We start from the raw sequence: 26601 nt of genomic DNA on the forward strand, positions 1-26601 counted from the left end.
AATTTCTCATATTTGGTTTAAAGAGTTTAAAATTCAAAACTTTGTCTTTGTACCAAACAGTTTGTTATTGTTATGTTGTTATTAAATCTGGCCTGTATCTGACAAGTCACTTTAAAAGGACAGAGACAGAAATGCTGGTGCCAGCTTATAAAAAAAGGTATTATAAAAAAAAAAAAAAAAAAAGTTGACCATGCAAGGGATAACTCAGTGCTTTTTATTTGAATGGGATACAGCTGAAATAGCACTTTACCCTCCCATCAAACCCTAAACAGCTGGACATGAGGACACTTGAAATGCTGAAGATCAAGCTTAAACTGTGTCTCAAGTAGGGGAAGTGGAGTCAGTCTCTGAACACAAATACGTTTCTCCAGAAAAGCAATTAATATTTTCATTAAAAAGTAATGCCCACATACGTATAGTATTTCAGCACTGGTTTATTATTCCCTATGCTTGTTGCATAGCTTTTTTAAGAAGAAATTTCCATTACATGTACTTTTTTGTTTCATCCTTTGACCTAGTTTATAACATGTAAGAAAATTATATTGTCACTGTTTGCTCAATGTACACCCCTGTCTGATTTAATCACCTTCTGCAAAACAAACCAAGGAAGACTATTATGAAAGACAGCAGGATCCAGTCACCTGGAGCTTCGAAACTAATAAGGAACAGTAAACATAACCTACTTAGAAGAGATACAGAAACAAGCACTACTCAGAGCGATTACATTTATCTTGCCTCCGTACCTTTATTTTTAATTAAAAAGATAATACTTCTGGAAAATCTCCCCAATCTTTCCAAAACATTGAAGTGTTATGTTACCCATTTAAAAAACAAAACTGTAGAATTAATTTAAACTAATTGCTTACTAGGAATCATGGCTTTTTCTAGCTCACTAAATTGAGTTACTACCAACATATAAAAGACAACTAGTAAAGTTATCCCATACTGCACTAAACTTGCCAAGAACATAAAGGGTTCTGCTGAACAAAGTATCTTCCCCAGCAAGTCATGCTGATTTTTTGAAGCTTGTACCTGAGATTAGCCTAGGACCTGCTGTTTGGAGCTACGACACTAGCTGAGGACTACCATGTGTCTTACAAGCACAACTGGCAAGGCAAAGAACTGTTACTCTTTCAGCTACACCTCACTAAAAACTGCTATTAATCTGTTTTCTCTTGGCACAATAAAAAACAAAGGCTCTAAACAAATGACCTGGCCTAATTATTTTACTGCAGATTTGCAAGCATTCTTTACCAAAGAAAACCAAGAAATCTCCCACGCATAAATAACTGTATTGCATTTCTTTCAGAGTAGAGCGGGAGGGGTTTGAGAGAAACCAGCCACGAAGGAGACGGTATCTTCACCGAACAAAGACTGAGAAGGTCCACTTCCACCCCCAGGAAAGGCGAAGTGCCAGGAGGCTCCCCACAGCGCTCCCAGCCTCGACCGACAGGCCTGACCCGGTTTATACAGTCACACTGCCCTTAAAGAGCTGCCATTTCCTTCGTCGCCTTCCCCTGCTCTCCCAACTCACCCGGCTCCAGCATTTTCAATGCACAATATGCCACAGACCCCTTCCGAACATGCTGGGGCAGATGCAGAACGAGTGTGCAAGAAAATGAGACTACGCTGTGCGTCAGCGAGGTAACGTCACACCTAGAGCTGTGCGGGAATGGTAGCGTGCCCCACTGACACGCTGCTCTGCCTTAACAAGGGACCGCTAAAAGCAGGAGGAGAGAAGTAACATAAGCAGCTCCAGAACAGAAATCCAGATTTTTGTTGTGGCTGTGCACCACATGGACATCCCCCTGCTCCCGCTCTCTGCTCCAGATTTTCAAATTTTCAACAAAGGGAGTAGAGGAAGACAAGAAAGGGGAAGAGGAGACTTCTTCCAGGCTCTGGCCTCACCACCTGTACCTGGAAAGGCAGCTCAGAGGTGTATTTATCACAAGTCTTCACAACAGGGCTGTGATCGTACTGTCCTAGGGGAGAGCAATCACATTTTGCAGGAAGGCATGAAAGCAACCAAGGCCTTCCACAGCTCCAGGGAAGAGCAGCCCCAGTGAAGGTTAGATGAAGATCTAGAGCATTCATTGCTTTGTTCTAGGACTGAAACTAGAAAGGTGTGGGTTTCACAAAGCGCGCTACCTTGAGAAGTCTAAGTGCGATAACCTCGTATTCCTGAAAGTAACTTCCAGGGGGAAGCCCCAGGAGCAAACCGGGTTTAGTCTCTGCCGACTGTAACTCCAGCTTGAGTGAGAGAGTCTTGAGACTCCATCAAAAAGAAAGAACCTGGCGATCCCAGCAGCGGCCAGGGAACCGGGCGGCCCCGCAGCCGCAGGAGCGCATCTCACGGGTGAGCTGGGGCAGCTCGCAGGTACCCGCTCACTGACGGTGAAGAAACTTCTCAGGCGCACAGAGTACATGAAGTTTACGTACAGAGTGAGAATGGTTTATTGTAACATTTGATGAAGCCTCTCAAATGGTAGTATAGTACATCAAAGAAGGGAAGGAGGGCAATTATTAACAGAAAAAAATGTGGGTTTATGACAGAGAAGGCAACTGAGAAAGGCGTTTGGAGCTATGACTAGTGCTCAGTTTTAGTTATTCTCCCTGTAAAACTTCGGAGTCATGCCAAAGACAAACTCTAAACACGATGGAGAAAAGTGCTGTTTTGTGTAAGCTTTCTACTGACATTTTCTTACCTTTCCAATAATGAAAAAGCAACAGGGACAGAGCAGGGTACAGTGTTTTTAAGCTGACCTTATAATTCTCCAAAACCAATACTGATCAACCTAGTAATGGTCTTGGCACCTCTGAAAGTTTTGTTGTCAGGTTTATATTAACTCATTCAGACACTTCACAGCCTTCCCACCCTCCAGGGATTTGTCACACATTGAACACAGACCGTTCTTCCCTGGAAGCTGGTATTCACCAGAAAGATCTAATAGTTTGTCCTCCTTTAACATCTTGGGTTTCCTCCTATTACAGCATTTTTCACTTCTTAAAAGTTACAAAAAAAGAAAACCTACAGTTTTTACTTTTCAATTAATTTCATTAGGAACATTTTTACTCTTTTACTTGGGGAGTTACAAGAAAGAAGTGGCTTTTCTATACCAATTTGCCATTCAGTAAACGTTATCACTTTGTCACAGGACAGAAAGAAGCATCCTACTGAGGATGTTTCATATCCTCAATCTGCAAGACTGAATATTTGTTTTTCTTTTATATTCAGAGATACAACCTGCCAGGAAAGCACCAAGAATACAGCACTAACAAAACCATATTTATTAGCCAGCAGTCACAGGCAAAATTAACAAGTTGGGGGGAAAAAAGGCCAAATACCACAAAGATCAGCTTTGTTCAACTCCAGTAACAATCAGGTACTCTGTCAGTCTGAGCTGATAGCACTGTCTAGACACAGACCACGATACATCTTCAGCACTCGATCGGATGTAGGCCTTTGTACATAATTACCAAGCACATCACAAACCAGAACACACGCAGTAATCTGTGCAGGGGGATCTTTAAAACAGGATCTTAAACTCCAACCAGCCTCTTTCTCCCAGGTAGCCCGTCAATACTCTGTGGCATTTCTCACAAATAGAGAAATTTGGTTGTGATTTTAGACAGTTTTACTAGTTGTTGGTTTGTTTGTTTGTTCCCATCTCCAGCAACAATGCTTAGCAATCCTCTAAACAGAAATAATTTCAGTTAATCAACTATTTATTCTCATAATTAAGGCCTGAACAAAAGAGTTGGGAATTTTTTCTGTGAGAAAGTGTCAGAATTATTTATGCAGGACAGGCAGAGAAGGAGCCCCTACACATTGCCTCAGAAAGTCAGCTCTTCTCAAGAATAATGGCTTCCTGGAGGAAATCTTCAAGAGCCAGGATGCCCTCACCTGGAAGAAATCTTCAAGTGCCAGGAAGCCCTCACTTAGTAGTAACAATTCAACTTCCCAAATTACGTGGAAGATTCCTCACCCACAAAACTGCAGTCAGCGTTTGCACCGCACTAAAATGTAATTTAAGACACTACCTGTGATGTGGATCAATTCACGTTGTGCCTTACTTCAAGATACCTACCCGCAGCGATGTAGCTGCCCACAAAGAAAGGTCAACAGCACCTTTGCGAGGAAAATCTGATAACTGCCAAAAAACACAGTCCGCTTCAGTGCATTTTCAATGAATCTTGCGATTCTGTGTCCTAGGGAGCTGACCATGAAACCAAATCATCAGACAACCAAACACTTAAGCAAGCATCATCTCCGACACTTGTCAAGGATTTGCCTCCTCAGTGAATGCCAGATCAGAGTCTGTGATGCTGACACACTGCCCACAACTACGAGGTCAAACATCCTCACAGTGGAACTGCCTGCCTCACTGCAACCAGTGCTTTCCACTTTTCTGCAACAAAACCCACATGCTCAATTCACTAGGAAAGAACCGTTCCCTCAGGACATTCCCACTGGCAGTTGCTCCTCCATTTGCAAATTCTCCAAGAAACAACAGCTTTGGTCAGCTTCGGCCGACAGAAGAAACGCTCTGTAGAAACGGCAGGATTTCAGTCCGTAGTGTCAGAAGTACACAGTCGGGACTTGGACCACTCTGGCCTCTAAGGCAACTAATACTTTGTTGTCACACCAAGATCAGCCCCTGGGGTTAGGCATCCAAAGCTGAGCCTGGGAGAAAGATACTGATCAGGAAAGAGAGGGAAAAAAAAAAAAACAACAAAACAACAAAAAAAAGGGCAGGGGGGAGATTAAGCATCACCTCCGAGAGTCAACAGTTACATCCCTAACCTTTGGTCTCCTCCGACAAGCATCTCAACAGTGTACAAGAGAGGACTACTTTCACGTTATTCTAAAATTCTAAAAGCCCAGAGGTTCCCCTTTCCTGCCTGCACAAAAAGGACCACAACACTTATTTCACATTAAGTTAAAGTTAGAATGAAAGACTACAAATAGAACCACATGCTCCACACAGACCCTTGATTCAAATTCAGATCCTGCTTTAATTGTCATAGCCATTCCCATAACAGGTCTGCTCATCTACCTCTTTCTCAGGAAGGCTTGCCTCAGCAATGGCAAAAGTAGGCAGCTGTCAACTTCCAAAGCTCGACTTTCAATACCAAAATGACCCATGGCTTTTGCACTCCTGACAGAAGCCGGTTTGGAACGACCTCGCAGACACTCTGGAATAAAATGAAAGATCTGTCTTTCAAGCGTGGTTTGAAAATATTAAAAGAAAGTCACCATAAAGAAGGACTAACAGGACACGAAGAGCAGTGGGGAAAAAACATGATGAAGAGAGCAGCTAGGAAAGAGCATGAGTTAATAGCGACAAAACATCCGAAACACAAACTTCTTGGAGATCCATACTGCTGGGATCCTACAGCACGGGGACTGCCAGCAAAGCCGGCTCCCCCCGCCCTGCGGCGCTGCCCCGGCGGCGGGCGGGCAGCGCGGGGGCCGCCCCTGCCTGCGCTCGCCCCCCCGCCCGCAGCGCCCGGGGCCGGGCCAGCCCTTCATAAGGCGGCGCGGCGGCGGCGCGCCCAGCCGCTCCGGGCCCGGCCCGCCGCGATGGAGACGGGCGGCTGCCGCATGGGCGGCGCGGAGCCGGGCGCCCCGGCGATGATCACGCTGGAGGACCTGGACGGGCTGGCGGAGGAGAGCCCCGACTCGGCGTACCACGGCAACGGCAGCAGCCCGGAGGAGGAGGAGGAGGCCGAGCGCATGGAGGACGAGGAGCAGGAGCGGCTGCTGAGCTACTGGCAGAGCGTGGGCAGGGGGCACCAGGTGGACGTGCCCCGCGGTAAGAGCCGGCCGCGACGGGCAGCGCTCGGGCCGCGCTAAGCCGCTTACGCCCCCGGCAGCGCGCTGGGCTCCAGGGGGATTAGGGAGGCGGCATTTCTGGGCTTACCGGCCGGTACCGCGACCTTCCCAGTCATTCCCGACCTTCGGCTGCAGGGGGTCCCTCTCGGCAGCTCCGTCTGCCTGGCCGATGCCGGGGGCGAGGTCCGCGGGGGCCGGAGCAGAGCCCTGCCTTTCCCCGAGAGCCCCGGGGGATCGGTCCTCGGGACTGGGACCCAGCTGCCTCCCTGGGGCAGCCCGGGCCCCACCGGCGCCCTTCGCCTCCCCAGCCGCCCTCGGCCACGCCGGACAGCCACGGCGAGGCTGGGCGAGGTACGCCCGGTGCCACCGGCCGCGGCAAGGCTGAAGGCGGTGCAGCGCCGGGAACGGCAGCGAACCCCCGCGTCCTGCCGCACGCACAACGCCTGAGCTACGGCTTTGCGAGGGCGGCTCAAAAGATGTTTCTGACTTAGAGAAGCGGCTGTAGAAGTAGTGGATTGACCTATTTATACTGAAAAGGACTGACGGGAGTTTTCAGTCTTAATTAAAAACTAAACTTGACTACCTGCAAAAGCCTTTCGCTTAAGAATCTCCCCTCACTGCAACCAAGAGGTTCGTTCTTTAAAGAAAGACGGTTGAATTAAAAGGTGGCACAAAGTAAACACGTAAAAGGACCGACTTTGCTTTTTGACAGTAAGCCTCCCAGGCTTATCTTGTTAAGAAATTGTTTATTTTCCATTTTAAGGAAGACCAAAGAATCTGAAAGACTGTAACAAGTCAGATAACTCACAACAGGCAGCAGAGACTAACTGCAAGCTTAGCTTGTTCAGAAACTTTAACTCACCTGCACCGTCCTGTGTAGAGAAGTAGAGAGAGATCTTTAGCATCCCTACTGCTCAGATAAATCACCACCTAGAGCGTGGGAAGCAGCATAACCTTGAACAACAGGCTGCTCTAGACACTACCAAAATGAAACAACTGTTATTTAAAAACTTTTTCTATATTCCAACACAGTAAAGAAAGTACAACCTCCTTTTCAAGTCATTCCTAGAAACCTCATCTTATCTTTCTAATGTTTTAACACTGGAAATTAGCGCCCTGCCAGGTACTAAAAGAAGGGCAAGGCCAGTCTGACTCTCGCCGCCCCCTTAGGGGGGTCTTTGGGTGCCCCGGGCCAGCAGCGCCAGCCCACGCCTGCGCCCGCGACCAGCGCGTCACGTCTGACGGCTTCCGATTCTGCAGGGGCACGGGGCGGGGGGAGAGGGGCTCCCTGTTTAAGGCACGCGTGAGGGGTGAATGCGTGGATGCTGAGCTGCTCCTGGAGAGGAGCAGAAAACAAGATTCCTTCCCACAAAATTATCTGGTACTCTGATACATAGTGAAACAAGGCATTGAAATACCTACGATTGCTAAGATAGGCAGGATATCCAGTCTAGGAAATACGGCTGAAGTAGTAATTTAGCACGTTTTAGTTACTGTATTGTAAAAGGTTTACTTTGTAACACTAAGCAAATGTTACAAAAATCTAAACAGAAGCTATTTCCTTCAGATATTGTCCAAAGCCATACATCAAGAGCAGACTGCCACCCAGCCAGAGCAGCCTAAAAGAGTTTGCCAGATAAGTTTACATGGTCCATTCAGAGTTCAAGCTAACTATTAATATCCATGCTCAGCACCCAGTCTGCTAAAGCGTACTTGGGCCTCAGGGAATACCCAGGGGAAACACGGGATGGGTTCCTGGGAGCAATCCTCCCTGTCGACAGGGAGCAGTGACTAGCGCACCCCATCCAAGCAGCTGCTGGCACTGAAGCCATGACCTAAGAACCTACACGAACTTTACGCGACCAACTACTGACTGCCAGCCTGGTAACTGTGCAGACAGCGCGTTCCAGACCTTAACAACAGAACGCTATTTCCTATAGTCTAGTGGCAAAGTCTGCAAAATAAGATCACCATCCCTCTCATCAATAGTTCTGGACTGCCACAAGCTCCGACACCTGTTTTGCTCCATGGTGACAATATACCTTTCAAAAAGATGACTTGCTTTGTACTTTTGTTAGCACCTTTTAAGGGCAACAGGAACTCTGTAAGCCTCCTAAAAAAAAAAAAAAAATCTAAGATTTTGAGATGTGAACAACAGATATTTATATGGCTGGCGTATCAATTTATTGCTGTTAAGTTCTTAATCCTATAGACTGACTGACTGGCCTATGCCAAGCCTTACAACAAAAAGGTAAAAGAAAATTAAAAGGTGCAGGAAGGTATAATCTAACTGTCTTGGTTTGAAAACTCCATTTTATCTACTCCCAAAAGCAGCAGAAAACATACTACAGCGGTTACTCTAAATTTCTCAATTCTAATTTCAATACAAGAACATTCATGAACAAGCAAGCTCAGGAAAGTTGCTACCCATCAAAGCCATCTACTTGCTAATGCCTGAAGTGGTATGAAGACGCTCCGCGTACGAAGCGGCGTGCTCTGAGGTCGGGTACCCAGGCTGCAGATCGAACTTTAGGTCTGGAACTGCAGGTGGTTTTCCACTCGTTCCAACGTACCTCCTGTTCCCAGCATTACCAAGGCCGTCTCCTCTACTCTAGAAGGACAAAGTTATGTGCGCGTGTACACTGTTTAAGGGCGCAGCTGACAAGTACATCCCACTTCAGTGACACTCCCAGCAGGTCTGATCAGACACAAATTAAGACATGCAACAATGTAAATACTGTTCAGTCTTGCTGCTGTGCACAAGTCTTGTCAAATGTGCCTTACCTATATAACTCCTTTTGTAAAGATTTGCCTCTTTCACAATACCTACCTATAGTAGCAACTGTACTCACAATTTTGAAATTTAACTAAACCAAGCCTTTACCTAGCTACACTGCTACACTCTTCTTGCCTTGTTTTGTCACACCAGTATTCAAGTTTGCAAGCTTGGACTGACAGACGGCATGTCAAGCAACTCGCTTGCTTTTGGGCAGGATAATTTAAGTGTTGTCCAGGTTAAGGTATTTATAATGCAAATGTTCTGTTGTCATGCCTGACCGGCATGGATTCATGAACTGAAGAATAAAACTCCTGAAAGAACTTCAATTAGTTGTAATCCCTACCCTATGCATTAATAGGGTAGGAAAAAAAAAACCCCACACAGTTATCAATAAAGGAACTGAAAAATAGACTTAACATTTCTAGAGTCCTAAAATGTTTCCTAATTCTTGAGTACCCTGTGGAAAATTCAGTGCTGAAGTCTAATCTACTTTTATTTTTCTCTCAGCCTCCAAAGAGATCAATTTTACATGTCAGTTATTACTTACATTTTAAATGTTTCCCAATGACATTTTTTTAAAAAATGTTTAAAACTAACTGAAGTGTAGCTTTCTCCCCTTTACTAAAAGGATCTTTACTATGCCAAAGAGTCTTAAAGCTAAAACCCCTGCAGGATGCCAGGAGATGTAGGTTTGATTCCCCGCTCAGCTACATATTTACTAAGTGACCTAGGCCAAGTTAATTCTCCTGTTCTCTGAAAGACGGATAATACTCTCTTCCTCCTCGTCCTGCCTTTTCCACTTAAAATACTGAGGCACTTAAAACACCCAAGAGAAGGGCTCTTATTTCAGTTGAAACTTTCACCCTTTTCATGCATGTCCGATACACACTATGAGGTAGTATGGCAGAAATTCACATCCAAACTTCAAACACCGTACATAAAAATTAAGTTTCTAATCCTCTATCAAAGTACACAAATGCCTATATTATGTCAACTTCGAAAGGCAAGGGACTAACTCTTTTGGGAGAGAGGCTTTCCATTCCTAAGACTACCCTTACATCCAGAGTTTCCAAGCCTGTCTGTTAGGGATCAACTTCTAAGCAGAATTGGTTTACGAACTGCCGCTAGAATTGATGTCAAGGCAACCATAGTTGCAAATACACCTAATCCAACCATATTTAAACTACGAAACCGAAGGAGAACAGAAGTCCTAGAATATGCTAGTATTATATATGCAAGTATAATATATTTGCTCCTTCTATCCATTTGAGCTTGGCTGGGAAGCGTAACGATGAATACAGACTGGGTGATTGCTAGTGTCGCTACATCTAGAAACAGGGGATAGGTTCATTATTTAATATCTTGCAAAATGTGGGAATCATTCAAAAAGTCACCGCGCCTTTCAGTTCCACCTCGGTATCGGTAAGCGAGCATGCAGGTGCTTAGAGTTCTTCCACAGCAGTCAGGTATTGACGCTCTCCTTCGCGTAGTGGTCCGCCACCAAAATGTGAGCGCTCAGACCAAAGAGATGACACCTTAGACTGTACTCTGAGCCCTTCTTGTTCCAAAGGGCAAGATGACAGACAACGGCAAACAAAAGGAGCGTGCAAAACACGCAATGTCCCTATTGGTCAAATAAAGTTGATATGTTCCATTTAACCTTTACTAATGCTTTATGGTAACTACGACTATTTGAGAGCATTGAACCACTGTATTTCTTTCTGCCACGTGTAATGGAACCTGACAAACAGAACACAAATTACCAAGCTTGCTTTGCTCTGCTCCCACCTTTGTGTAAGTTGTGTTTCAATTTTGCTAGAATGTCAATATTCATTCTCAGTCAACAGTCTTCTGCCCCTTCTGAACCGAAATAAAACCTTTTGCCTAATGTACTTGGTACCTAATCAGACAGCACATACCGATAAAACTACTACGCAACAAAAAGAAATTGTGTTAAATTGACACAAATCCATGTTCCAATTTCTTTGTTAAACAACCACGTCATCTTAAGATACAGGTCTTCAGTGAAGTCCACACTGAGGAATTTTAAGTTTCCTCATCTTATACTTCTTTAACTTAACAGGACACTTTTCTCCTCCCTCATCTACAATTTCAGCACTTTTCTTTTAAAGAAAGCATAAGCATCTATTTACACTAAATAGGTATAATATGTAGAATTAATTAATACACAACTATGCAATAATTTAGGGTATGAAGAGCCCCTGGAGAACTGTAGTCTAACCCCTTGTTAAAAGCAGGGCTAGTTTCAAAGTTAGGTTGCTAACTTTCAGGTTTCAGGTTGCTCAGGGGCTCCATTACATCTCTGGGCCCCTGTCCCAGGGGTTGATCCCAGAATCATAGAATTGTCATGACTGGAAAAGACCCTCAAGATCATCAAGTCCAACCGTTAACCTATCACTGCCAAGCCCACCACTAACCCATGTCCTCAAGCACCACATCTACACTGCTTTTAAATCCCTCCAGGGATGAGGACTCAACCACTGCCCTGGGCAGCCTGGGCCAGGGCCTGACAGCCCTTTCGGGGAAGGAGTTTTTCCCAATATCCAACCCAAACCTGCCCTGGCGCAGCTTGAGGCCGTTCCCTCTCGTCCCATCGCTTGTTCCTGGGGAGAAGAGACCGACTCCCCCCCAGCTCCAGCCTCCTTTCAGGCCGTTGTAGAGAGCGATGAGGGCTCCCCTCAGCCTCCTCTTCTCCAGGCTGAGCCCCCCCCAGCTCCCCCAGCCGCTCCTCCCCAGCCTTGTGCTCCAGACCCTGCCCCAGCCTCGCTGCCCTGCTCTGGCCACGCTCCAGCCCCTCCATGGCCGCCTTGGGGTGAGGGGCCCAGCGCTGAGCACAGCATTCGAGGGGCGGCCTCACCAGTGCCCAGCACAGGGGCACCATCACCTCCCTGGTCCTGCTGGCCACACTGTTCCTGATACAAGCCAGGATGCCATTGGCCCTCTTGGCCACCTGGGCACACTGCTGGCTCATGTTCAGGCAGCTGTTGACCAACACCCCCAGGTCCTTTTCCGCCAGGCAGCTCTCCAGCCACTCCTCCCCACGCCTGTAGCGTTGCATGGGGTTGTTGTGACCCAAGTGCAGGACCAGGCCCTGAGCCTTGTTGACCCTCACACAGTGGCCTGGGACCATCGCTCCAGCCTGGCCAGGTCCCTCTGCAGGGCCTTCCTACCCTCCAACAATCGACACTTCCACCCAACGTGGTGTCATCTGCAAACTTACTGAGGGTGCACTCGATCCCCTCATCCAGATCATCAATGAAGATATTGAACAGGACCAGCCCCAATACTGAGCCCTGGGGAACACCACTCGTGACCAGCCGCCAACTGGATTTGCCTCCATTTTCAGTCACTCTGTGAATTTTTTTAAGTTGTTTGTTTTTTTTTTTTTTTCTTTTAAATACCTAATCAGAATTTTTTATGTGGCAGCTTATGTCTGCTGCCTCTATCCTATCACTGTGTACATCTAAAGAGTCTCAGTCTTCTCCACAATCTTCCACCTTGTAGCAGAGACTGCACTTCGATCCCACCTTCACTTTCTCCCCTCCAGCCTGAGCACATCAGGTTCTCCCAGCCCCTTCTGCACTTCATCTGCCCGAACCAGCCGGGTGGCCCTCCACCAAAGCATCTCGAGTTCATCAGTGCCACTGCTGTACCACGAAGCCCCAAACCAGGCACAGCATGTGAAACGCAGATTCACGAGCACTGAACAGAGCAGTCGCCTCCCTTGACGGGCTGGCTGCAGTCTTGCTGATACAGCCCAGCGTGTGTCCTCTTCTGTGAAGTCTCCCTCTGAAGCTACAAACAAAAGTTCATGTTGTCCTCCAACTTCTAAATGAAAAAATTGGTTTGCCTTTTATTTTTAAATCCTCCCCTCTTGCGAGGTCTTACTAGAAGTGCTTGCATTAAAAAAAAAAAAAAATCACGGAATTCACTTAAGACCCAGAATTCCACTTTACCTATACAGAAGCTGGATCACCACAGCTGGAACGCCACCAGTTAGTCAGTCCGTCAGGTTCGGTTATAACACTCCCGAGACTGCAACTAGCAGCGAATCAGAGCGAGAAGTGGCGTGGTAGCTGGCTGGCCGTAACTGCAGAGCTAGCCAGGCCACCCGGCTAACATCCCCGCCTGCCTGCGCTGCCCCAGCCACCCAGGCACCGTGGCTTCTGAGTGACAACCCGGGCCTCACACCCGACACGTGTCCTGACTGATGAGCAGCGCCGAAACGTGCATAATATCAAACACTAAAGTAAAATATTAGACATAAAATATCAGACATAAAATATCTTCAGGAAATGACAAAGTTTCCACAGTAGTATTTCCTTGAACCTGTGAACAAGAGCAGCCAATTCCATTTACTTCTTCATGTGGGTACACACATGGGTGCAACTCTGAAAGAGCTGCTAGAATTGGCAACATCTGCACAGAGCCAGAAAACTGGGCACCACCAAAAGCTTTCCATAGGTGCTTCTATAATAGGAGCGAGGTCTGTTCCTAGCCGTACAGAGCCAGAAGTCAGCTACCCTTTCCTATTAGTATTGAAGAGCAACCTAAACTTGTTACAAAAGCAAGGTGCCCAGACTCGTTTCTACAGCTTTGTCTCTAAAATTGGACTTGTGTTGTTTCGTTGCAGACATGGCAGAGCCGATCCAGCAGCTGACCAGAAGTAACAATCCCCAGGACAGACGGACCGTCCCATTTACCCTGATCCAGCGCAAAGAAAACGTACAGTTTCCCTTCCCAGTTGAGGTTTTAACAGTGTTTTCAGTATTCATACCTAGCTTCCAAAAACATGTTTCTTTATAAAATTACTTTAACCGTTTAGGATTTTTAACATCATAAGTGCAAAGCATTATAACTGGATAACTACATTTCATTTTTAACATCTCGCCACTTTTACATGTGTGAAGTTTTCTTTTTTGTAAGGTAGGAACTAGCAGAAATGTCAGGAGATGGCATTTTGTGACATTTTATAATTAATTTAACAAAACACCCTCATATTTTGACATTTGAAATAAAAATGCCTATTTTCTTCATTTAAATCAATGCATTTGCTTCTCTACACAATCATGTTAATAAACCTTAGCAAAGAATACTTGAAAGAGATTAATATCTAATTTAAAACCAAATACGTGCTTTTGTATCGTGGGTCACTATCAATCAAAGAAGCAATTTGCAAATCCATCTCATCAAAACCATCCTATCCTCTAATAAAAAATGGAAATTAATGTCCAGCAAATTGTTTACAGCTCAGGAAATGTGCAAACAAGTGTCTAACCTTACATACATGACAAATCAAGAAAATCTTTACTAACCATGTATGAAGAATTCTTGTCACATTTCTTTTTAAACAGATCTATATAATTCAAATGTATAAACGTCGCAATTTGATTGAGTGTATTTCATCTAAACAGTCTGGGACTCCTGACTACTTATGTTGTAATTAAATGCTTGAAATTTCTCAGTTCTACTGTAATAACTGCAGATAAAAAATAAGGTTATTCAGTGTTAATTGCAACTAAATGTTTAATACTGCAAGTCCACAAGATCCCTTATTTTAAAGAACTACCCAGAAGTCTGCTGAAATAAATTTTGGTCCAAGATCAGCAGCATATCCCTTCTTGATCTGTACGAGGAGGGACTGAAATTCACATGTTCCTTTCAAGATCGTTTCACTGACGGTTGAAAAAAGATGCAATTATTCTTGTACTCAAGTAAGACGCATACACTGCGTTGGTTCTGGATATCTGCTGATTATATACCAGCTTGCACCTTGAAATGAAGTGCATGTGAACTAAGTACTAAACAGAATGCACTTAAGGTATAGCTGACCCTGAGGCTTAAAATCATTCCTCAGGCCTGCCGTTCTCCTGGTCACACACCTAGAGAAGCTGATTTCTTGGTGCTATAAGTAAAGCACTGAAATATTGCTTGACTTTCATTTGTTTGCTTGGGTTTTTTAGATTATTAACTTAAAATACAGAATTATCATCTTACTGTGTTTGCAGCTTGGAGATCTGCTTTATGAAAAACGTCAGTACGGAAAAGCCAAATGGGCTTGTATAAAAATGAAAGAAAAACAGTATGAACAGAGCATATGCCTTGGATTCATGAAGCTTATGAGGTACATTTGTGAGCAGAATTCCTCAGGTAATTGGTACCACAATTCCACATTAAAGTTAAAACATTATATTTATGCACTAGCTCCTCCTAACTGGGGAGATACTTGTATCAGCTTTTTCCAAATACACCCCCTGTCTATAGGGACATTTTCCTGTAACGCAGCCTTTCCAGCAGTCTAAACCGAAGCACGGCTCCCCCCGCATACGTGCTGCCGCCGCTGCTGCCAGGGGCACTGTGACCACTACAGCTGCCCGGGAGATGACACTGGCTATTTCTGTAGGCTGTCAGCTATAAGTTAGGCTTTTGCTATGGAATTTGAGAGGTTTAGTTGTCACAGCAGTACTGAAATCGCCTATTCTAAGAACCTATTCAGTGTAATGCCAAGAGAGACCATGATGTTTTGCTTCCTTTGTTTTTGTTTATGACACTTAAATTGTGCATGTCTGAACGGACACCAAAAATCTCTGTGGTTGAAACCTATTTTCCAGGAAGATAATCCAGTTTTAACTCAAGTACTTTAAAATAACGGCAAGTCCACCATGTCCTTGATAGCTTGTACCTGCATGAAAAGTGTGCACCTAGTTTCCACTCTAATTTAATCTGGTTTCACCTTCCAGCCATCAGTTCTCTTTTTTTTCATTCTCTGGTTGTTTAAAAAACTTTGCAGTGCCTGGTGTTTTGTTTTGTAATAGTGCACGTGTTGTAATCAAGTCAACCCTTCATTCTCTTTCCAAGAACCTACAAACACTGATCACAAAAGCTTTTCCTTAATCGGGTATTTTCCCCACTCTCCCCATTCTTTTAACACTTTCACATGGTTTAAAAGTGATTTTGGCCTCAGAACGGTGCAGTTTTGTTTTCAAACTGTGTACAGAAGCAAAGTTCCCACTCCTAGTCGTCACTGCTACCTGCACAGTCAAAACAACCATTTCTTATAGCACTGCAAAAATATAGCAACATTTTTGATAACAGCAAATCCTAAACGAATTCACAATGCAGCCCCCTTATCTTGCCTACATTCTTTGTTCCCAAATATTTAAAACATGATACAAGGTCAGTTTACAAGATAAACGCAGCCCTCTTAAGAGGGGAAAAGAAGTTAAGTCAAACTCCTTGCCCTACCTGAAGACAAGAGTGCTCACCAAATACTACATTTTAGACACACATGCACACATATTTGCACAGGTAGGTTTGAGAGATATACGTACACACACACAAACTACAAGGCATAGTAAAATGCTACTTCCAACTTGGAATACACAACCCCTTTCCTAAAACATCCTGCTGAATTCCTCTTAGTAACGCAACTCTGCTCTGTGATACTCACTTTATATTATTCAGTATGAGTTCAGAAGTCAAGCACAGTATGTAGACCTTCTTTTGTATTTTCTAAAAGCTCACCTATGTCTCCTCAGGACTGTACTTGGGGATAACAATACCCATTGTGACCATAGTCCATACAAACGAATCTCAATCGGAGATGACGCGGTCAGTGACAGTAGCGTACTACCTGCCTGAAGTGCTGCAGGACGAGCCGCCGCAGCCTTTCGACTCTGACATAATCATTGAAGAATGGCCTTCTACTATTGTTTATAGTAGGTAAGAAACATTTTAATTTTGTTCTAGTAAAAACCATAAAAAGATACAGTTTGCAATCTGGGCATGTTACATCTTTTAAATCAAGTTCTAAAAGCTAACAAACAGTAAAACTTGATTGTCAAAAGCTGCCTGCTTTATGAGACTGGGATATTCAGGAAATAATGGTTACCAGCTTACTTGGGAAAATGATGCATCTGTAAGCGTGAGATACAATAGCATCTCAAAACACAGACTATTCTGTGTAGCTGGGAACAAAGCGGCTGATGTATCACTGAAAATGTTAAGAAAAAACTGTTATGTGTTTGAGATCAGTCACAGTCAGGTAGTATCATTTGCAAAACATGACTAAATAATTTAGAAGGAGGCATTTCTAGGCTCTGGAAAAACTGTGGATTTTAAAAAGAACTTGATATGAAGTTGATTGTTACAGGAGCTTCAGAGGAATCACCAATGAAGACTCTATAATGAGAGAAATAAACATCTTGGCGGAAATTCTGGAGAGTCCCGAGTTATGTTTGCAGGACACATTCATCATTGCAGGATACACAAATCCAGCTGCTGCCAATCGACACAACGAGATATGGTTCCTTGAAAGGCCATAGCCTCCCATTTCTGATGCTTGGCAGTCACAAGACTCAGTTCTGATTTACTGGCAGAATCTGACAGGTGAACTACATGAGACTAGATGTCAAACCCTCACAGATTTTAGAAACATGCCTTTTAGCCAGTTTAGCAAGGCAATCATTCCAACTTAACAATCAGAGGTAACACCTGAAACATACGCCGTTTCCTATGTCAACTTTTACAGTTTTTACACAATTTTTATGGAGATTTTTAGCACTTTAAAGGTTAGTTCACCTTTTTTTACAAGATAAGAGAGACAGAGACCTCTCTCCTCATCACTAGCATCTCTAGACTGCTTGTGGCTTGGAACGGTCCTAGGGGAGATCCTGGAGCCCCGGCCCTGGACACCTAGTGCTGCAGCAGCTACACAAAGCCCCTGTTGGGGCTTTCAGTGGGACACACATTAAAACCACCTCACACATGCAGGCTATGCTTCAGAAAAATAATGTTCAGGTCTTAATTTCTGAAGAGAACTACCAGATTTAGACCACTGGGATTAAACCAAGGAGCAAAACTAGGCCGATGCTGACTGCTTTTAACGTCATCATCTGTGGAGCAGACATTCTTAATGCTTACCTCAAAAAGCGTTCAACCAAAGTACTTTTAACCTTGAGAAGAGACCAAGAAGGCATAACAGTCCTAATGCTCAGTAAAGCCTCGACAGCAGAAGTTACAGGTTACCTTAATCACACACTCATAGTAATCCCATGACTATATGCGGCATTCCCAAATAGAAAGCGGTCATTCTTAACTCTTCAGTTTTCTGAACGCTGTCATCTCATAACTTTGCTGAATGTTAAAACACTGCAGCTGAAGTAATTTGTTAAGTACTTTTTACACTCTTCGGGCAGTACCACACTATTAATGTTAGAAATGACACAAATATTTCACAGAATCACAGAAAAAAATTAAACTCGACGTGACCTCTGGCAGTCACCTGGTCCAGCCCTCTGCTGACAGAAGGGCCAGCGCTGCTGGCGGAGCAGCCTGCTCAGGGCCTCGCACAGCTGGATTTTGAGCATCTCCAGCGATGAGGAGCCCATACCCCCTCTGGGCTATTTCAGTATTTGACCACCCTCACTGTGAGAATTTTTCTTCCTAATACCTAATTTTCCGTGTTGCGGCTTGGTTTTTTTTCCACCCTTCATCCCTATGATAATTCTTCAAGTAGACAACTGCTAGTCTAGCACACTGTGACTGAAAGACAAGCTCACACAGCTCTACGTGCATCAGAAAGTCTGGCAGCAGCACCCACGCTTTGCTACAGACTACAGTTAAAGAGCCCCTACTGCACTTCAGAATCGGGGTAGCAAACAGTTTTGCTCTCAAAAAAATCGCTTCTTAGTGTCTCCCCTTACAGATATAATGGTAGAGTTTAATCTTAATAGAAGTAACTGTCGTCTTACATAAAATTTGATTAAGTATATCACCAGCGTTATTTATTGATCATAGGATTTAGGCTTTAAATAGAGCTTTTGTGTTCTTCAGTTACAACATACAAAATGGCAACCAGAGTCAGGGTCTGCTAGCTTACAGTAGTGTTAATTGGCAAACAAAATGGATTTATGTAGTACTTCTGACGGAATAAACGTACAGGTCTCAAGAACTTGAAGCCTCCTGGTTCACAAGGCTCCCTGCTGCACAAAACTGACTCTACACTTCACCTAAAGCCTCTTGCTGAGCAGCAGGAGCGGAGTGCTGGCTGGCCCTGGCTGGCCGCGCTTGCGCGTGACCAAGGTGCTCTCTGGTGGTTGCTGCCCATGGAGATCACTGGGGGAGTCAGCGGCAGGGCAGGGGGAGAAAGAGAAAAGCCTTAGTTTTAACGCAAAGAAACTGATAGTCTTTGTGGGGAGAGAAAGAAAAAAAAAACAACAAAAACACCAAAACAAAAAAGCAATCCTCACTTTCTTCTTCTGAATGTCCGAGATCCCTAGCTGTCCAGATATCCTGCACTAGTCCAGCACAGACATTTGTATTCCCACAAATTAATTGGATGTTTAACTGACTGGGGGGAGAGAGTCTCAAAAAATACTATCGGTTTGGGGTCTTTCTTCTTCCAGCCAGAAAGCTATCGCATCTGGTTTGCCAGGTGACAGCACAAATGCTTGTGCAGTTGTGGCCACAACTAGGAACCACTCTCTGATATGCCAACTTAAATGCACGTCAAAGTATTTCTTACTTGACAGAACAAGATGATGAAGATACCTGTCATGTGTTTTATTCCTCTCAATTTGTTCAAGATACTGGGGGGGAGGATCAGAATTTGTTTTCATTATGTTGAACTGTTTCCTGCTTGATTTATTTCTTTCGCTTTTTATTTCTTTTTAACATTTCCTCAGATTGTTGGAAATGCCAGCCAGTATTAAAGTGAAAGCCAACAAATTAATGGAAAACAATGGAAGTTTTTAAAAAATGAGCTGAGGGCCAACGAAGGCATTAAATAACAGGTTTTGTTTTGCCCTCACCCCCTTCCAAGATTTTTATAAGAGCAAATAAAAACAATTTTCACCTTTGACAAGATTTTATGGCAAATTAAAGAAGTTTCTGCAATTTGATTGCTTTTGCCAGTTATAGAAATTACTTTAACGCTTTGGCACAACAAATGTCAAATAGCTATTGGAAGTAGTTAAATCCTTTCACCATAAAGGACCAGTTTGTACATACTTCACATTTTAAATGCCTATTGCAAAAAGCATTTGCTATATCTTATGTCTCTTTCCATAGGCAATCTTCACCTAAATACTTCTGTGACTCAGCTACTTGTGGGTATGTTATAGAAACATTCTTGTTACTGAAACATAAAAATACGCTATTTATCTGAATGTGCTGATCCCCTAACTGCAGCAAAGTGTTCAGTGTTGTTTTACGTAAAACTGTGAATTCCAAGATAGTATTTATTTTGACTTTTGTTAGACGGCTTCTGCTGCTGAGAAAGAACCAATTAATCTCGAGTTTGAAGATACACTTTATGGCTACGGAACATTGTACCAACTTCTGTAAATGGCTCTCACAAGCACGGGCACGAAGAATTGCGTTTTTTCACTGACACACAATAAAGGTTACTTAATAGTTAGACCATTGAATGCCAAGGAAATGTTACTATTACTCAAATATATCATTTTACAAAGTTTGAAAACATCATGTCAAGCGTGATTATCTAATTCCTGTTATCAGAATAGGTATTTTATTATCCATCTGTGGCTCTACTTTGTAAGCCATTAATGAATGGATTTTCATTTTTAATTTGAAGTTATTAGATTTCCACTATTCAAAGGAGATAATAAAACAGAATTCACCCATGTTTTTGGAAGAGTAAATGATGCAGCCTTAACAGATAAATGTTGTCCTGCATAAGGTGTATTTTTCGAACAAGCGTTAGTGCCTAAAAAGTTTATTCCAGCTATTGTGATACTCAGGGCCTTGCTTATTGTATGTGTACAAATATAAACATAATTTTTCCAGCATTGTTGGCATTGTGCTGTTTTACACTGTCCTTCATTTTCACTGAAACGTCATCTTGTTTACTGCTACTGTTCGTCAAAATTAAAGATAATGATCTTATCGTGCAGAGTACACCTGGCTTTCGTTTTTGTAACAGACATACAAGTCCTTTTGCTATCTTCCCTTTGAATGGAAAGAGCAGAAGTCACAAGTTACTGTTCTGATTTTACAAAAGCAATTTAAGCCTCAAATTTGGAATGGTCGCTCTAAGACCCAAAAAACATACGCTCTTTGGAATAAACACGTACATTCGGAGGTACACGTCTCCATACTGCAGCCCGCAGGTCTGCTAGCAACCTCGCTCCTCCTCACTGCAGAAGCCATCGGGTAGGACTGGTTTCAGAACCAAACTGCAGAGAAGCAGTTCTGAACAAAGAGGGATGTATCTATTGGAGTTTTCTCCTAAATCCCGATGCCATTCAGAACATACTTCACGACTGATTCTTTTGGCAGGGGACAAGGATAATGCAACATGTGCTTGTTGCTTCTGCGGCTGCACTCACGTATCTGTTGTGATCTCAAACCGTTCGGAAGCCACAACACAGGAGCAGGGTAACAGCGTAAGTTAACTTCAGGGCATGGCCGAGGTCCATCGCTGTGCTGTGGAAAACCGCACAACTACAGAAACACCGCTGCAGAAACTGAGGTACAGGAGCCACTTTTGAAAATGCTAAGGACTCCAAGACTAAGCCTTGGCTTGCCCACAAACGCTGGAAAAGGCTGGGGCACCATCCTTTCCGCCCCCTGTGTTGTTATTTGCTAAGGAAAGCAGCAGCAATACAAATGCAAATACCAGATCAAAGAAAGGAACTAGAAACCACTGAAGCCACAGTTTAGTGAAGGTTTGTCTATACTCCTCGATTACACCAGATTAACCAAACCTACAGGCTTATTTCAGCTTAAATCTCAAATAAAACACCTCAAATTAAATCCCTGCACTCAATACGAGCATTCAGAGGCACCTGTAGTGATGCAAAACAATCTTTAAAGTTCTTGCTAGCTTATCAGTGGAACTTTCTCATTTAAATACACTCTCAGGTTACTGGTTTGAAAACAGCTGATCTAATTCAATCTAGAAAATGGATAAACAAGTTTCCCTTCCAATGGTCTTCACATACACTACACCAAAATCGTTCAACTTTAATCAAAAAACATCCTCGAAGGCCAACAGCCTGATACTAACTTAATCCTAATTCTTTTTTATGTCTCTTACCAAAGAAAGAACGTAAATTTTGAACTTTTCAAACTGATATCTTATGTAACACCATTTGTTTACTAGTACCTGACTGAGAAGACACGGACCATTAAGTCATCATTGACTGGCTAGCAGTTCTGGTCCCTGCTAATCTGTCCTATATTTGGGCATTACCTACTGGTAAAAAAAGAAAATAAAAAAGCTCTAAAGAGAAAAATAAACAAAAAAAAAGAAAAAAAACAAACAAACAAAAAGCGAAGGAGAACTAGGTACCCTTACAGATGACTTAAAGCTCTAAAGAACATTCTTAGTCAGAGAAAATGTTTCAGTCGATATACAGTCTTCACAAGGCTGGCAACAACGCGGACAACACAGGCACGGCCATTCTCAACACCTCAACACCACTAAATTCAGAAGCCTTCAGTTTAGATCTCATGGCAATTTTGCAAGGACTCCCGAAAGAGGAGGAGAAAACTAACTCAACTGGAAGTTTTCCACCAGAGCTTTTTAAGTTATTGCAAGGCAACAGGTATCATTGGTGCAAAGCGAAACAGCAGCTACTGTAGTTGAAACCATGCTTTTTTCTTTGCCTTACACTCAAAGGCAAAGTTAACTGCATAGCAAAGTATTACCTTCGTAAGTTACCGCTAGTCTAGACAGAGATGTTAAAATAGGAAGTGAGATTATATATTTAGTGACACTGTCCATTTAACAACAAAGAAATGCAACAACTCACCCGGATGTAAGTATTCTGAATTTCTACCAATTCTTCACCAAGCGGAACAACAATTTTTTCCACTTGTCGCTCATGAGAATAAGGCTGAATTTCCGGAGAATCTTCAGCACATAGTTCGATCTGGGCGATGAGTAAGTTGGAAATAACTTGCTGCACAGCCTGTTTGAGAAGCCACAAAAAAATCCCAAAACCAACACATTTGCTTGTTAACACTCCAACAATGCAAGTCAGTATCACATGAAAGGGACTATTTCCATATTTTAACAGGCCTTGACTGTAATTGTAAGGTAAAGGTACTTACTACCTATAGCTGAAAAATGAAAGATTCTGCACTTAAAGAACTCTAGTATACAAAAAGCCAATATGGTAAATTCATGAATGCAAAAAGCACGCAATTTCACGAGGGCTGGAGTGACAGAACTCACCCTTTGGCTTTGGGTGAAACACCTGATGAGAAGTAACCTGGAACTAGGAGCTTAAACTGAATTTAGTTGTCCATCTGCCACAGACTGAAAACCTAAGCCTTACTTACATTTACCCAATACACTACACTGAACAGAATATGAAAGCCATTTTGCATTGAGAGTATATTCTTTTTGGTTCCTGTAGGTTTCTATTCTCAAAAACCAAAAGGTATTATTTCCTGTTAGAAAGGTCAGGAAATAATACACAGTCTATAGCATGAAAAAGACAAACCCTCAACAACTAATGGGCTGTAAAGAGACTCAGTTTTTATGTGGAGTTCTAATAGACTTCAGTACCCTGCACGGTGTTCAAGCTGTATCAAACGGCATTAAACATAGCTTCTACCGAAACTTTATTATTCCAACCACGCAAGTAGATTTGACTCACCTTTGTATCACTGCCTGGTGTGGCACTTAGGGCCAAGATCCGAAACTGATTCGTATATTTGCTTAGTTCCCTTACAACCTAGAACAGGAAAGTTTCCTTTAATATCCTTAAAGGAGATTATTTGCTTACACAAACTATATTGATGAAAAGATCACCTAAGTAGAAAGAACTTAACAAAATATTCTAAAAAGAGTCAAATGGGAACGAGGAAACGTTCAGTTTATAACCATTTTATCCAAGAACACTTAATCTTGATGAAGTATATTACCCCAGGCCCATTCAGCAGAACAACCTTGGTAAATTATGAAGTGATTTTTCACTTGATTTAACAAAAATATTAACAGCACACTAACTCAAGCAAGCTGCCAAAATATAAGTTTGAAGAACCACTCTTAAAAAAAGTAAATCACGGATGATTAGTCCCATGAAATCTGAACAGAAATTAGATGACAACCAGCCATGCCAACCAGCACTCAGTTGAGTCTCACTTAAAAATGTTGCACTAGCAGTTGGGAAAATGGCTGAATATTCCTTAGACCTCCCCGGTTCTCATTCTACAACCCTCCCTAAGACCAAATTGCCTCCCTGCTTCATTTTCCCACAGAGCTGAAGTTTGCCAGTGCTATCAGTGAACATCGTGCCTTCCCACCAACCACACTGTGCTGCACAGGGAGGGGAAAAACCAACAAAAATTACAAATAATATAACATAACATAAAAGCTACGGAGAATAAGTGTATGGCGACTAAAGAGGGATTCCATTTGTGCCGATAGTTCTACTGAAAATCATCCAAAGGTGCAGCTAAAACAGAGAACAAAGCCTGCCAATTTCACAGCCACGAGGAGTGACAAGGGGTGATGGAAGAGATTTTTCTGAGCTGTAGCTACGACGACTCAAAAGCTAACGAATACAAGTCTTGGCTCTGTGTTACAGAGCGACTCACGTAACAGTTAAATATTTTTTTATACAGTATAGTAAAATACAATAACCTATAAGCTTAAACTCTTTGAAAACAAAGTTGCTATAGTTCTGAAAAATGATAGAAGAAAACTGCAACACTGGCAAACCAACAGGAACTGTTTTAACCTGGCAAGCTACCACCTCTTTTCCAGCATGCCAAGTTAGAAAAGTACTAAAAAACACCTACTTTCCTCTAAAGAGGCCTAGTAAGCAACTAGACACAACTCCATATACATTCAGTCAATTTCTCCAGTATATAAAACTGTAACTTTCTTTTAGGTCACACATTGCTATGAGGAGATTAAGCCAAGATAACGCAACAAACTCTTTGCTAATCAAGACAAAACCCAATTTTAAAAAGAAATCTTGAATTCGTTTTACTAAGATAAAGAACTTTACAAAAAAAGCCAACATTTTTTTCTGAAAAAAATACCTCCCCCATTTAAGAGCTATTCCAACATAGCACAAACACACCAGAGTACACCTGCAAATACAAACACATCTGAAAGAAACAGCAGTGACTTTTTTTTTAAATTGCCCCAGTCAAAAAAAATATTTTGAAACAAAACTTAAAATTTTATTCAGACATTAAAAAAATTCCCACCTCACCTTACCAAGGTTTGATACCGGTTTTACTTAAAAATAAGGCACTGATGATGTAGAGGACTGACTGATCTCTTTCGAGCAAAGCTAAGGACCTAAAGGACAATCTCCCTACAGCAATGATGCCAGTGACACTTTATGGAGATCCTGTAAGTGATTTTGGGGGAGGTTTTTTGTAATCGCGCAACAAGAGCGGGGTGACTCCAGCATTACCTGACAGTAGGCGTGATTTCCAAGGGCTTTGTGGGCTTCATCAATAACCAAACATTTAATCTCTACAGCAGGGCACGTCCCACGAGAAAGATCGTTCACCATTATTTGAGGCGTAAGGAAAAAGACTCTCTTGGTAGTCCATAGTTCCTTCCGACTGAGGGCTTGGGTTCCCCCTGAAAATTAAAGAAATAACATTAGCAAACTGTTCTGCTGAGAACACACCGCGACCCATGGCCAGAGAGCAACAGCAGAAGGCCGATGGGGCTGGCAAACACATGTCGGCTTTGGAAAATGAGTGCCTTTTAAAATAGCACGCACCTGATCCTAGTCCCATTTTCAGGAAAAAAAAAAAAGGTGAACACAATAACTAGGACGATTTTTTTAATTAAAACACTAAATCCAGAACAGCGGAAAGCAAGGCTAGAAAGCTCAAGGTGCTCCCTAGCCTCCCGCAGCCCTACACCTAATCTACACCATCCATAACAAAGGTTTGCGCTTAAAAACAGGTTACGGATTCAGTCATTAGGGCAGTTATTGCTTCAGTAAGCCATAAACCATGGGGTTCATAGGGGTTTGCAAAAACTTTAAAAAAACAAAAAAAAAAGAAAGAAGAAAAGTGCCATTATTCTTTGGCTTAAGTTTCATAGAGAGCACATTTTCTGTGCAGGCATTTACACCTCTGTGGAGAAAGCCCAAGGCTCTGTGAACCACAGGGGTGCACCCCAGAGCTCCAGAAAACCCGCTCCAGCGCTTCACCATCCTTTTATTGGTGACCCGGGCTTTTAACTATCGCAAAACCTGAAATTAACCCCTTAAAAATCTTCTAGCTCTAAACAAAGACTTTTTTCTTTTCCCTCCGCCGTGGCTTTTCGCGTTGCTTGCCCTTAAGCTAAGCAGCCTCGACGGCTGCGGCCCCTCCGAGGCGGCCCCCGAGCCGGCCCGGCCGCGGCCCCGCCGCCGCCCTACCTGTCATCTCGGCCATGTGCCGGGCCGGGATCCCCATAACGCGGGCGCAGGCCTCCATCTGCTGAGCCACCAACGGCTTGGTGGGGGCGAGGAAGAGCACCTTGCCGGAGGGGAACCAGCGATAGAAGTTGTACATGACGACGGCGGCCACGAAGGTTTTACCCAGCCCGGTGGGCAGGCAGACCAGCGTGTTAGCCAGCAAGGCGGCGCGGGCCATGCGCACCTGGTAACCGCGCACCGGGTAGTTAGTGGGGTAGATCCAAACCGACCCCGCTGCCGCGCTGAAACCCGCCACGGGGCTCGGGTCCGCCGCCGCCGCGGCCGCCACCAACAGCAGGTCATCGTCTGCCTCCTCCTCCTCCTCCTCCTTCTCCTCCTCCGGTGCCTTCCCGCCCGCCGTCCGCCAGGCCTGAGGTAAAGTGCGCTGCCGCCCGCCGCTCATCCTCCCTCAGGCAGCCGCCGCGCGGCGCGGCTCCCGGCAGCCCTGAGGTAACGCGCGCCACGGCGCGGCGCCCTCCATTTTCTCTCAGCGCCGTCGCTTGAAAACCCCGCGGGAGCCGCCGCAGCGGACGAGGGGGTGGGACGGGGAAGAG

At 43.7% G+C, this 26601-nt stretch overlaps 2 protein-coding genes across 7 annotated transcripts in view; one reads left to right on the forward strand and one right to left on the reverse strand.

The window, feature by feature from the left end:
* The window catches only part of FANCM (FA complementation group M), an 80658-nt gene extending 54104 nt beyond the window's left edge, over positions 1-26554 (reverse strand). For 2 of the 3 annotated variants that reach the window (XM_087746925.1, XM_087746924.1), the window contains exons 1-4: positions 26009-26554; positions 25043-25215; positions 23267-23344; positions 22415-22573 (exon numbers count right to left, since the gene is read on the reverse strand). In XM_087746925.1, the coding sequence (XP_087603051.1) occupies positions 22415-22573; positions 23267-23344; positions 25043-25215; positions 26009-26450 (852 nt within the window). In that variant the 5' untranslated portion in view covers positions 26451-26554. Of the gene's footprint in view, positions 1-5924; positions 7100-22414; positions 22574-23266; positions 23345-25042; positions 25216-26008 lie in introns of those variants that run through there. The other variant, XM_087746927.1, reaches the window with a different exon arrangement.
* Positions 5551-20877, forward strand: LOC104019458 (heme-binding protein 2). Of its 4 annotated transcripts, none has more exons than XM_087746929.1 (5): positions 5551-5816; positions 13270-13385; positions 14645-14786; positions 16175-16358; positions 16789-20877. In XM_087746929.1, the coding sequence occupies exons 1-5, from the start codon at positions 5585-5587 to the stop codon at positions 16958-16960; spliced, it is 846 nt and encodes a 281-aa protein (XP_087603055.1). In that variant the 5' UTR covers positions 5551-5584; the 3' UTR covers positions 16961-20877. The 4 variants fall into 4 exon arrangements, with proteins under 4 accessions (XP_087603055.1, XP_087603057.1, XP_087603056.1 ...); XM_087746931.1 differs by having other exon boundaries at positions 19707-20877; XM_087746930.1 differs by having other exon boundaries at positions 13270-13379.
* Positions 26555-26601: the final 47 nt, after the last annotated feature.

This window comes from Nipponia nippon, unplaced genomic scaffold (assembly GCF_047370975.1).
Source record: "Nipponia nippon isolate SJK-2023a ecotype South Korea unplaced genomic scaffold, ASM4737097v1 scaffold_11, whole genome shotgun sequence".
In the NCBI taxonomy this organism is placed as follows: Eukaryota; Metazoa; Chordata; class Aves; order Pelecaniformes; family Threskiornithidae; genus Nipponia; species Nipponia nippon.

Bases quoted from the DNA above. Each gene is read 5' to 3' on its own strand.
- LOC104019458 (XM_087746929.1), top strand. From the start codon at position 5,585: ATGGAGACGGGCGGCTGCCGCATGGGCGGCGCGGAGCCGGGCGCCCCG. The intron at 14,787-16,174 runs GTAATTGGTACC...ATGTCTCCTCAG, and splicing joins TTGTGAGCAGAATTCCTCAG to GACTGTACTTGGGGATAACA. The intron at 16,359-16,788 runs GTAAGAAACATT...TGATTGTTACAG, and splicing joins TCTACTATTGTTTATAGTAG to GAGCTTCAGAGGAATCACCA.